Here is a 13,635-nt window from a genome sequence, read left to right on the forward strand (position 1 = left end):
CTCACTTATACATGGCAATCTTTGCAATGCTGCACATCACACCTGCTGACAAGATGTGGTTCATGTATTGCAGTTCATTTGAAAAGTACTCCTAAAGAATTAATTCCAGGCCTCCTATGATGTAAACAAATTGGAATGTACTACATGAATGCAAGAAATAAATGACTAAAATGAAAGGCTCTTTTTCTTAATCAAAAGATGGATAATTCAGCAGTCTGAACCAAAGCACCTGTGATGACAGAAGACGGCGATGCTGAGGGAAAGACAGAATTGTCTTCATCATCTTTTCTCGATCTAGCAGACACAGAATCTCTTCCATGCTTGGCTGCTGCCATAGTGATTTCCCTAGACTCTTGCAAGTCTTGTGATGCTCCACAGCTGCTGGACCCCATAGCAGGATTCTTAAACATTGTTAAAAGTAAAGGCGTTAGTCAACAGACTACTAGCTCTGAGGGAAAAGCAATTACAGAGGATATAAATTAGTATTTAAATTTTCCCTTCACTTGTACTTATTATCCTGTGGGAACTTGAAAACAGAACTCGTTTCCCTGGCAACACCTTTTTCATCCATCCAAACGCTTTTCAAATTCAGTCTGAGGGCGTCTCATTAACTATTTCATACCCTGTTAATCTGAGTCAAAACCTACCTTCTCACAAAACCCACTTTTTTCTTTAATGCTACAATGCAGGTGAGTATGATAGCAGCTTCATGAAGAGACAGTGGTCAAGACCTGGTCAGACAAGGTTGTCTCAAATGAAATCAATATTTCAAACCAGCATCACAGCAGTTCAGTAAAACATAAATCCTTAGTCTTCTCCTCCAGGTTGCTCCTTAGACCCCACTTACTTTGCTATTGTGCTTAAAGTGCTATTGAAACTGTCATTTATTATGTGGGTACTGCCAGCAGCATGCCTCACTGTCAGTGAGGCAGCTGGAGGGATGGTGTTAGGCTTCTTATCACCCAGAACCTAAGAGTAACACAAGTTTGGCTCTGTTGGGTTGCATGTACAGCACTTTTGCTGAACATTCTCTATATTCACTCAAGCTCTTCAGTGCTGGGATCAAGTCTAACCAAGTGTCTGGCTAGCAATTCACTTCAGGGTACAGTATGAAATTGTTTTTCCTTTAAAAAGGCTACAAAAGTTTTGGGACCTAACTGCCTCTGAAATTGGTCTCCTTCTCACATAACACCCTCCCGTTTGCAAACACTTTCAGTAAAGATTTATGCAGGATGAGGCTACTGCCACAACCCTGGCTTCCAGAAGCCACTTCAATTCCCTGCCAACGAGAACCTTCATTTCCTGTCCCCCTTCACAGACTGCAAGGATTATCTATATTCTCAGACAAAGCTAAGGGAGGTTCTTAATTCAGAGTCCTGTCCTGCTCCAAATGCCTGAGCCAGTACTCTTGCATTGCTGGTAATATTTATGCCCATACCTCAAAGACAGAAAAGTGCATTTGAGCAAGGCAGGGCAAAACCACCAGCATCTGTAGGAACTATCTGTTAGCAACAGCCTTCCTGGTGGACTGTTTGGGGACAGGGCCTGAAAAGAAATCAACTATTTTATACAATACATGGTTCTCTCTTATGAAGCATGTAGACGTATTGCAAGGTTGCACTATAAGGAGAGCTGCAGTCCAGACTGGTGAAAGACAAGGAAGGCATTGATACCATGTGTTAGTACCCCAAAACTAACAATACATGTGTTAATGGAAGAGGTTATACACTCACCCCTCCACTGGCATATTCCTCTCCTCTCCAGCAAAGCACCAGAGCAGAGTATCATGCATGCAGGGGCAAGATCATTGAAAAGGGCAAAGGCTGCACTGAGTATCAAATGCTGTATCCCAAGGAACAGGGAAAGGGAAGGAGTCCTACACTAGTAACTTGTGCTTTGGCCTTCATCTGTGATGAAATCCCTATAGTGGGTTCTTACTATGGAGAGTGACTACTGAAATGACAGTCCCTCACCCAATCCACAGACATCCAAAAGTATGGGCAACACATGAGAATTACATTAAGAGCAGGAAATACATAGGAAAAATGTGTCCAAAAGCAACATTCACCTCTAGGTTTGACCTTGCTCACTGTTTATCTCAGTTAAAAATAAGACCCTGGAAAAACGTCAGTTGTGAGACAGCTTATTTGTGTGCAGTTAGTCAAACAAAGGAAGGTGGTCGGCTTACCTGGAATTTATAAGACTTTGATTATTCTTCTCATATAACTGAAGCAGTAGCAGTATCTTCTGATCTAAAAAACAAGATGAAACCCAAAGTCAGTCACCTATGAAGATGAAAACCAGATTTAGTAGGAAGTACCTTTCCCAGGCTAACACACTTACCTACAGCACTCAGTGTAGCTCCGTAGGCACCCAGCAACACGGCAAGGTGACTGCTCTCACAGAGAGATGGGCTGAGTTTCACAACTGTCAGCAGTATATCCACCAAGGCCTCTGAAATAAACACAGAGCTTTAGCTTTGTTTCTCTCTCAGTTAGATAGTGTGTATATAAATATCCCCCCCTAGATGCACGACTGTACATTTTAGATCAAGATCCATCTCTATAAATACCAAAAGTCATTTCCATGTCTACACTGAAGGATGATTACAATGCATTTAATTCAAGTGGAACAACTGTTTTTGAAGAAGTTAAAACTATTTCCAAGCTGGACACACAAATGTTATTGTGAGGTAAGGTCCACAACGTGGTATACTACCCTGCAGAAAATTCCCACGTGTACATATTTGCTCTCTGGTTAAAAAGCAGCACTATACCCTAGCCTACCATACTGCAGCTCCTTCCTCTCCCAGGAATGCATCTTAAATTACCTCAGGAGTTGCAGAGAGTAAAGGCAGACATCCCAGAAATGTCCCCAAGCTACTCAAGAAGTTGTAAGTTCACTTGTAAGTTCACACCCAAGCTGCAGTAACTTATCAAAATGCTTCTGCACTGTGCATTTAAACAGGGGTCATCATTGTAGAATCCAATTCATTAGCAAGCTACAGGAACTCTGTCCTGGGGCGTACAAAAATTATCCATCTTTATTTTATAACTATCTGAGAAACAGATCAAATAAGCAACCAGATTACTGAAAGGCAAATAGGATATCTGTGGCAGATTCAAGACCTGAATCCAGATTTCTTTACTCCCAGTATCTGAAAAGGACAGACTTTTTCCTCCTAGTATCTACAGAACATAAAATGTATGTCAAAACAAAACAGATCATAAAGACAACAGCCTGAATGAATGCACTCTTGACACCAAGTTTCTGAATTACTGAGGTTAGCCTCAAAGAATCCATCTTGCTGCTCTGCAGAGATACATTCAAAAGGTAAAACACATACAGTATGCAGCCGCATCTATTACTTATTTTTTAATTTCACTGAATTTGTGACTTCCAAGAGCTTTTTGCTCTTTTCAGGTAATTTAAAACTTTAAAAGTTTGTTTACATGTTGCTCACTGATACACAGAAAATTTGTTATCAACATACTGCCCTGAGAATTTCCTCCCCTTTTCTTATATAGTTCCTTCAATATCACTGCATCTCAAAGCCCTGCACAGTGGGAAAAAGCTGAGGTCTACGTAGATTAAATGATTGGTTCAAGGTCAGGTTGTATTTCAGTTGACAGAGATGAAGAAACAAAGTCAATCCTACACATGAACTAGCACCCAATTTATATCACTCATGGAAGGATATTCCTCGAAAAGGTTGCAATATCAAATACACATTTATTAAATTAACATTTTTGATACAACTTGCAAAATCAACTTAAAATCTTCTATATCAACCTATTTTAAAACAGGTTTAAATCTCTCACACGTTTCTAACAGAACCTATATGCACCTACAAGTGATCTCATACTAACAGCCTCATAGAAACCAAAAGAATCAATTCAAGATTTCAACAGGGTTAAAAAACAAACAAAGAACCCCAAACCCACCTTTTCAGTAGTTTTCTAAAACGTAAGTGTTTGAAACTGGCAGCCATAAAATGAATGCAACATTTGGGTCCAAGTAGAGGTACAATTTAGAACTAAATGCTAATATCCTGGAATTGTTTAATAGCTCTGCAAGTATATGTAGGTGGATAGGTTACTGAATGGATAGATTATAAAGCAAGAAAGACAAGATTACTAAATATAGTTAAAGGGAAGAAGATGATTAAAAAATACCTCTTGTTTGTATGTTTGTGCCATCTTCTTCTCTTGACCTCAGTATGGCTGACAAAAATAGAGAGTGCTGCGTGACCATCATGTGAAGTTTGGAGAGCTTGACTAATCTCTGACTAAGTGAGGATTCTTTCTTGTATAATAACTGAATAGCGATGTTCAGGACTTTCAAAAATGCTTCATCTCTGTAGCGGTACCTTTAGAAGCAAGGATCACAGAAAAGTCAGATCCCAACCAAACCCAAGGAAACCTGCTTGAAAAAGATTTGAGAAATCAGAGCTTTACAAAGAAAGTAAACTTAAAGCCAAAACAAATGAAAAAAAATGAAAACACGTGCACCTCTTTCTCTGAGCTGTTTTAATTATTTTTAAGCTATACTGATGTCTTAATTATAAAAAAATAAAGGAGAATCAACACACAGTCACATTTGTAGCTGCACTGATCTTAATAAAAGATTAGAATTTTGCCTACTAACCTTCAGACAACAACCCTTCAGATAAACACTGAAGCTAAGATCATCCTAAACTATTTGTCATTTCTTTTATTTAAATGGTTTACATTTAAAGGTGAAAGATCTGACTCTGTTTTCATGTGAATTGTATTTAAGAAATATCTTAAATAAAAAGAAGTTACATAAGCATAAAACTTCTTTACGCTGGTTGAAAAGAAGCTAGTCCAGCTCTCCAGTTAGCTATGTTAATTACCCTAAATGGAGCACAAAATCCAAATCTGCCTGCAGTTGTGCAGGTTCAGGCTCCAATGAAGCCAGTGGATGTGACAAAGTGCATCCTGAGAAACAAGCAGCATCATCAAATCTGACTGAATTTCAAGGGAGACAGGGTGTTGCCAGTATAATGCAGACCAAGGCCAAGTGAACAGAACTGTACTTCCTACAGCACCTTTGGTGCATCTCAAAATGACTTACCTGAGTCCTGTCTTCACAAGGCTGTACCAGTCATCTGGGTCCATTTCTTCAACAAAGCTCTGTGCATGTAGTAAGAAAAAACGTATGTTTACACTTAGCACATAGAGCTTCTACAGATCAAGACCGGCAATTTTTGTTCAACAGACACACGAACAACATGCAAGCCTAACACTCAGGTGGGATAATCAAAGGATAACAGGGAAGAAAGCTCTTGGATACAACAATCCTACCTCCTGATTCAAATGAAACTGCAAGTCTTGTTTTGTTGGTCCTGGGAGCAAGGGAGCATATGTGCTGTGTGCAATTAAAAAGCAAGCTGGTCTGCAGGTACCAAAAAGCCCTCAGTCTTCAAACTCTTCACACTCCCAAAGTGTGAAAGGAATAAAAAGTCGTCAAGTCAAAGCAAGAGACTCAGTACTAGGTTTTTGTGTACCTACAATATGCGTAAGCTAACCAACCTTTGCATGTGGCAAACAGGGGTGGCTGGGTGTACGTGTTCTTTACAAAAGCTCATCTTCCCTGAAATGCTATAAACTACAATAAACAACAATCAGTTTTAAGAAGACTGACAGCTGTACATGCCAGCAGCCGCTGTAATGGTAGGTGCTAACCTTGTCAGGCCTGTGAACACCATCAGGATGAAGACTATGAGGTAGCCCCTCAGGGCCTGCAAGACTCCTGTCCTGTACAATCAATCACTAAAAGGCAGTCTCGCCAGCAGCCAGCAAGAGGTCAAAGGCATTCGCTGCCTGCAGAGACTTTAATTTTTATGTCTTACGTGGATCTGCCTACCTAACTGAACTACGAAAGAAACAGTAGTACAGGGGGAATGATCAAGTAGCATTCTTTACAATCAAAGTTCGGATTTCTGTCTATGATCAACTGGATTTTCTGCCACAAACTTCAGAGAGCATGGCAGGCAGGTCTTGTCAAAAGTGTCTCCATCACCCTTATTTTTTTTCCCCTTTTAATAAAAGCATCCATTGCCACCCTTTGATTTTTAACTCTTGAACACCTCAAACTCTGATTTTTCAAAGGGGACCGTTAGCAGAAAGCCGTCATCAAGAACAGCTCAAAATTGCTTCTTATAAAGGATTGGCAGGGCTAAGTTAACTCTGTAAAAGCTATTAAAAGCCCACAGAAGCCATTATCTATAAAACAGAAAATAAACTCCAGTCTATATTTACCCAAGATACAAGAGCACAAAAACACATATCCACACAGTCGCATTCTGGCAATGCAAATAAAAAGAAGTCTCACCAATAATTCTTCTAGCCTCAGCAGCATGGACCTCTCCATTTCTTCCTTGCTTTCATCTTTACTGCTGTTGTACATGACAATTAACCCCTTCATGCAGGCTGATAACAGGCGTCTTCTCCAGGAATGCAGCTCTTCAGAGTTTTCAAGCACTCTAGATATGGCATCTGCCACTGTCCAACTGCCAAAAGATATTTATTTTTTAATTTTTAACATGCTTTTGTATATGCTAAAGATGCCTTGCTGCCAAAGCTCTGAAGTGACAGATTCTCTAAGGAGAGGATGCTATTATTGTTCACAATATTTGCATTCATCCATATCTATCACAATGTTTTATGGGACAAATCTACGGGACAAACCTAGGACAAGCAGGGCAACTGGATTTGCCTACCTTTCATTATTTTCTGCCTTCTCAAGAAGAGCAGGAAGTTGGTCAATAAGCTTTTGCAGCCCCTTGCTTTCTGAAGATGGCAACAGCTTTGAAAGAACTTGCAGTTTCACAGTGATCTCATGCGATGCTTCTGTGTCTTGAAATACACTGCAGAGCTCCTTCCACAGAGCTTTCCTCAAGACAGGTATAACAGCTGAGGCCACTGTTCAGAGAGAGCAGGGGATGCAGGTTTCACCATCTAAGTGTGCTAAGCAACAACAGATTTATAATTACAGAAATCCCAAACCACTTTTCTAATCAAGCTCCAGATTACTTAGTTTCTAGGAAATTACACTACAGTAGTTGCTAATCTGCTACAGAGAAGTGCACTCTGCATTGCTCCATAGCATCATTAGGACGTATTTAGCATATGTACCAGACAACCACTTGCTACATAGCTGAAACTATTAGACACAAGCAAGCAATGCAGACCTCCAAAAGAGGAACAACTTCCTGATAAGAAACCTTGTCCTTGCATCTCAAGAAGGATGAAACCTTACCAGTTTTCTGACCCTGGGCTCAAAGGACATTTTGTCTCACATCAACAGACAGAAGTTTAACAAACAGATACTTTATAAATCAAGTCACTCAGACAGCAGTTTCCCCTTCTAGCATTCAAAAACGAAACCACTGGTGTGCCTTAGGTGCTAGAGAAAGGTTTAGTTCTTTTAGGTCTTTTCACTACTTGAACTTCTCCTAGATAGAGCTATCCACCTCCACCAACAGCTACAGTCAGCCTGTTTCTGTTGCTATTCACATTTCTATGTAATAAGAGAAATTAAATCAAAGTGATCATGTTCTGTCAAGTTGAATCCTAACTTGCAGTTTTGCTGGTAGAAAATTTAACAGTCTTGTTAATTTAATGATGCTGCTAGTTCGGAAAGTTTTGGACTGCCAGGTTAGGAAGGCATTACTGTAGGAAACTATATTTGGAGATTTATTTTAGAAGCAAGCTTTGGACTCTTACACTTGTAAAAGTGAAAGCTTACGTTCTGCAAAACCATATGGCTATGGCATTCCACTCACCAGACAGTGTTCTATCTATGCCTGAAAGTAAGTTTTTACCTCCTATACTAAACTAAGCATGAAGGCAGATTTTCTATGCATTAAGTATTAAATAAGGGCTTCAAAAGAAAAAAACTGGGCAACAGCAACTGTAAGAGTACTTTGCTTCAGTCTAACAACAAATCTTCACTACAGTCCTTTACCTTTTATACCACAGAGGTACTTACAAGAGAACCATTAGAACTTAGACATGCAAGTTCTTATCATCTCTACTTATTGTGCAGAGGATCCAAGACTTTAAGGCCAGCAGAGCCTACACCGGGAATTTGGCCTCCCAAATGACAAAATTAGGCATTTGCCTATGCTGTTCCACACACCCTGCCATTCGTAACTATCCAGCCTCAGGGTAGATCTCTGGATGATATTCTTGAATTGCTTGCTAACCTTAGACAAAACCGAAACAATATTCCCAAGAAGTACCAATAGAAGTGTTTTAACTACCCAGGGGTGTTCAAAATACTGAAAAGTTATTATGATGAAGAAGAAAACACAATCGAGGGTAGCAAAGGTACAGTTCTGCATTTCCTCCATAAAAAGCCTTTCAGAGGAAGGAGTAAAATTTAGTGGCTTTACCTGTGGAAGGTCGGGTGAAATCATACTGGTCTCTGCATTGCAAATACACATTAAGAAGTGGAAGAAAGCTGTCCATGTTTTTCCTGAGGTACTTTGCAGTAGCACTGCTCAGACACCACAGCTCGAACTGCAGCAGGTGAGTCCTACAGTGTTTTATCAGCATGCCCACAATGGAAAGGGAGGTTTCTGACCTCTGGTTAAGGCAGTGAACGTGCACATCTACACTGACTGCGTGTGCAAGGACTGGCTCGCTTTGGAGAGCCTGAAGGAAAACTTTCTCCAAATCTTTGCTGGCTGATGCTGACATCAATATCCCCAAAGCTTTAATGAGCTCTGTGGATAGCAGTAGCTCTCCTTGTTGGGGCTGCCTTTCATAGCTCTCTGTGAGGAGCTGCACCAAAATCTGTCCATAGAAGCTTAATTGTTTCCCTTTTTTAGGGGACTTTTCAGATTTCTGAGTAGTCAAGCTCATCTCAGGAAGTCGCAGCATGGTTAAAGTGATGTCCTTCAGCTGAGCTGCTGCCATGTATATATGCAACTCCTCCAGAGCCTCCAGCTGGTGAGACTTCTTGGGAGAGACCTGGCTTCTGTCTTTCCCCACAGCCTGCAGCTCTTTCAAGACACTTTTTGTGATAGCTTCAAAATACTTTGATAAAACATGTTTGTGATCCATGCTCTGCAGCATGGGCGCACCCGTTTTCAACAGCTGGAGCACACCAGCATTGAGATGAGCCGAGAGGAGCTTCACAGTGACAGGGTTTAAACTGTGCTGAGGAAGAGAACGTTGTTCTAAAGCCAGGAACCAACTCTCCAGCGTAGGATGTCTAAAAATCAACAGGAGTGTATCTTCCAGTGTCTGTAACAAATGATTGTAACAATATCACTGAATGGATAATTATAGGTGGGGGGAGGAATCATTCATCTGCTTATTTTCCAGAGCATGTTTATTACAATTACTGAACATGAAATTGTTTATTAACTGGTCAGAGGATAAAAATATTAACGAATTACAAGCACATAAATACCATTCTTCCAACATTTATAATGTGAGAGGATGTCCTGGTTTTGAGTTACTTTTCTTCCTAGTAGCTGGTATAGTGTTGTTTTGGATTTAGTATGAGAATAACATTGATAACACACTGATGTTTTAGCTGTTGCTAAGCAGTGCTTACACTAGTCAAGGACTTTTCATCTTCTCATGCCCTGCCAGCAAGAAGCTGGGACGGAGCACAGCCAGGACAGCTGACCCAAACTGGTCAAAGGGGTATTGCATACCATGTGACATCATGCTCAATAAATAAACCGGGGGGAGTTGGCTGGGGGCACCATGGCTTGGGAACTGGCTGAGCATCAGTCAGCGGGTGGTGAGAAACTCTATTGTGCATCACTTGTTTTGTACATCATTATGATTATTACTATTATTATCATCATCACCACCATCATATTTTCTCCTCCCTTGCTGTCCTATTAAACTGAGGTGGGAAGCAGGACTGAGTGAGCAGCTACATGATGCTTAGTTGCTATCTGGGGTTAACATGACAGAAGCATGCCTTCACTCAGCATTCTCCACATGTCTAAGCATGCTTCCAGCAGAAAACTGTATATTCTGGGGTTTGTCAATACAATTCCATTCTAACCTCCATAAATCCACAGAACAGATGAAAGGGTGGGCAACAATTCACTCCTCCAAGCAGATAATTTTCATAATCAGGCTTTACACAGGGCTTAGGGAATAGAATTTCTTCTGTAAAGGTGAGTGATCTCTGTCAGGTCCTTTCCTGACCGTATTCCAGCTGAGGTTGAGACTGTGGATGATGCAGCTTGGTCAAATCTCCAGACAGTAGTTTTGTAACTGCTGGACCACATGCCCAAAGCTCCTAAGTCGTCCTCCTAGACCTTAGCACCATCTCTCTGCTTCAACCTGTCTCCATTCAACACAACTCTGAAATATACAATGTATAGTATCCCTTTCACTCCCTGCCCTTCTGAGGACCTGGCAAAAGGCACAATAATGCTTCTACAAAGCAGTAAAATCCTATTCAAGCCCTTATACAGTGAAAGTATGACAGACAGACTTTAATCCTAACTGAAATCCCAGAAATACTCACGACTATTAAGTCACAGCACTCACAAAGCCTGATCCCTGCCAGATCCCCTGTTCTCTGTCACATTTAGCCAGTTCCATGTTTTGGTGATCGGTGAAAAAATATCAACATAATTTGTGCTCAAAAATCATTCATGTTCAAGATAATTTACTTTAATTAATGGTTCAGCAAAACTTACAACTATTTCCCTAAAGAATAAATCAAATCAAAGTTTACTAACAGGTGAGCTTCTGACCTGTGTATCAAGGGATTGGGTACCTTGTCATTTGAAGACTCCTCTGCAATCAGAGCTTCCTCGTCCATAAAAAGATCTGGTTCAGTCTGATGTTCTTCTCGTTTCTGTTGATTATCCAACTCTATCTGATTTCCCCGGCACAACAAGCCATTCAGCAGGTCCATATAGAGATCAACAAGGTGAGGACCAGAAGTTTTACTAAGCTGTGAAAATAGCAGACATCTTGGAAGTTTAGAAAATAGAAGGATGGGAGCAGAAGGATAACGATCCAACAGGAACAGAAATTAACTAAAAGCTTCCTAGATTACAACTCTTCTGTGGAAAGGAATAAATCCCCTCTGTAGAAATCTGATTCTAAGAAAAGTCTCAGGGTGGCAAGTAAATATTTATAGATTTTGATCTGTACTGCAACTTTTGGTGTAACACAGGCCAATGAATTTCACTCTCTGGAGAGGCTTCTTATGGAGACCCAGGAGCTGAATTAAAATCTGGAGTTTATTTGCATTACACACAGATCAGTAAGGTAACCCATGCAACGTAAATCCAAGACTCCTCAACAATTAGGATAGACATTTGTTCACAAATTAAGTGCAGGTTTGTCTGGTGCTCTATAGCCTCAGTGAGAGCAGAGTATGTGAAAAAGCTGCAGAACTGGATCCTTAAGTTTTAACAGCCAAGTCATTTGTACTTGCTGCACTAAAATAAACCAAACCAACCCACAATATCACCACAATATTGCTCTTACACTGCCAAAGTTCTCCACTGTGGATTTCAGGTATAGTAACACATGCTTTACTCCTAACAGAAGATGTTCAGGTAGGAGCTGGGAAGCCAAGTCTCTCAATTTTGTCTGGATATCATCTTCCAGTAAGGTATTGCCTCCTCTCTCATATGCTTTCTTTAGCAAAGTGGTAAATACAGAATCCAGGGCCACAGCAGGTTCTTTGCATATCTCTTTGTGTTTTTTAAACTGTTTAAAGTGGAAAAAAACAGAAGAGAAAAATAAAGATGAGTATGAATCAAAAATTTCTTCAGCTACCTCTGTTTTGAAATGAGTTCTGTGCTAAAAGCAGGACTGAAGCTCCAGGAGCGTACATGTGAGTCCTGCTATCGCAGAGCTAGTCAAAGGTGTCCCGTGGCAAATCTGCACATGGGCACTGCTGGGCTAACAGAAAAACACAGCAACCCCTAGCATAGCTGGTCCGTGCATTCCCAACCTCTAGCTGCATGAACTCCAACCACTGTAAAGTGGCTCCTCGGGCCACATCACATATTACGCTACACCGTGCCTGATGAGGAGCTGTAGTCTGGGTGACTGTACAACCCTTGAGCCCTGGCTTCACTTCCCAACCACAGCACAGACTTCTTGTATCGTTACAGAAAAGCCCTTGAGCAAATTTTTGTCCCAATGTGATCAAGGAACAATACAGAATTAGCTTAATGTAAATGCATTTTCTGATGGAAATGTAACCTTTATACACTGTAAGGTTTTATAGTAATACTGGCTCAAGCATTCAAGTGACTTCAGGTATTCCATACCACAGGTTCCTGAGATTGCTGGGGTATCCAGAGTTTATAGTACTGATTAAATCGGTGGAGCTGAGGATACTTAGAAACTTTCAGGGACTGTAGGTCTTTATCATAGAGCTGGAACATCAAGCAGAGGGCGAGGGGTTCTCTCTGAGAGTGCAGGAGGTCAGTGAAAACAGCAACAAGATAGTCTATGATATGTGCTCCTAGAAAAGCAAAATAAAAAATAAAAATAAAAAAAAGCAAAAGAAAAAATAAAAGAAAATTCTGTTGGCAGAAGTAATCTGCATAAACACAGACACTAGGGCAACCCTCTTTCCTTAAGGCCTGGGCAACAGGCCATATAGCATCACTTGGAAGAGTATTGAATAGGATTAAAAGGTGTTTGTAATAAGCTAGACAAGTGTTCCTGACAGAGGTATCTAGAAAAATCCTCCATACAGTAGTCCTTGGGGAAGTAAATAATCACCCCACTTCAAGATACATGCTCAGGTTGGCCTGTTTCCTTCCAGAGCAGCATAAAATTAACTCCACTTTTACTGTGTTGGGCTAAACATGTCTGTATTTTGATGGATAAGGACCCCAGCCAAGCCTCACCTAAAAGAACTGATCTGTACTGGGGGGAACACACCCAGGTTAACACACACTGGTTAAATAAGGAGGATTTTCTTTCAGAACTGGGACTTCTGTTCCACCCCAGGTGCTACTCAACAGCCAAACATACACAGGACTTAGTGAGGTGCTGTGGGGTTGGCAAATTCTGCTCTGAGGCCAACTGCTGCCCCTGTGACTCCTCACTCAACCAAACCCCTTCCTCAAGGAGGTGGTAGAACTTTGCAATATTCACCCCTGGAGCTTTGTCTCTCAAGTTTTCTTTGCAAAATGCAGCCCAGTCAGTCAAAAATCAACAGTCCAGTCCTCTCTCCCCTACTGACTGGTCTCAGTGGAAGAGCTGCCTACAGCCATCGAAACCACCTTTCTCTCACAACCTGCATACTCTGTGCTTAAAATACTGCGCAACTGCTTCCAGGCCAAGATTGTCCATGCAGGGACAACGTCTCTCCGCTGCCCCTCAGTCCCCTCTATACTGTGCTCAGAGCCTAGGGTCATTCTCTTCCTCCACTTCCCTGAATCTCACAGGGGAAAGGCAGGCTCTCCTTCTAACCTGGATAAATTTGTTTTCCCACAGTAGGAGCTCCCTGAAGTCAAATGGCAGTTTATAGAATGCCCGCATTTCCATCTATTTTCCCTACTCCAGAAACCCAGAGCAAGCTTCTTTAGGGTCAGGAAAAAAGGGACAGAAGCACCTCATGAGCTTTAATGCCTCTCTTGAGCAGGGAACA

At 41.1% G+C, this 13,635-nt stretch overlaps 1 protein-coding gene across 1 annotated transcript in view; it reads right to left on the bottom strand.

The window, feature by feature from the left end:
- Positions 1-13,635, bottom strand: part of URB1 (URB1 ribosome biogenesis homolog) — a gene marked incomplete at both ends in the record, with an annotated part of 57,718 nt that overhangs the window by 13,475 nt on the left and 30,608 nt on the right. The window contains 11 exons of the mRNA XM_082011694.1: positions 230-401; positions 2,189-2,252; positions 2,344-2,454; positions 4,176-4,369; positions 5,098-5,156; positions 6,358-6,535; positions 6,746-6,947; positions 8,423-9,278; positions 10,786-10,965; positions 11,508-11,732; positions 12,302-12,498. Of these exons, the coding sequence (XP_081867820.1) occupies positions 230-401; positions 2,189-2,252; positions 2,344-2,454; positions 4,176-4,369; positions 5,098-5,156; positions 6,358-6,535; positions 6,746-6,947; positions 8,423-9,278; positions 10,786-10,965; positions 11,508-11,732; positions 12,302-12,498 (2,438 nt within the window). The remainder of the gene's footprint in view (positions 1-229; positions 402-2,188; positions 2,253-2,343; positions 2,455-4,175; positions 4,370-5,097; positions 5,157-6,357; positions 6,536-6,745; positions 6,948-8,422; positions 9,279-10,785; positions 10,966-11,507; positions 11,733-12,301; positions 12,499-13,635) is intronic.

Source organism: Phaethon aethereus (assembly GCF_964289735.1).
Source record: "Phaethon aethereus genome assembly, chromosome: 1".
In the NCBI taxonomy this organism is placed as follows: Eukaryota; Metazoa; Chordata; class Aves; order Phaethontiformes; family Phaethontidae; genus Phaethon; species Phaethon aethereus.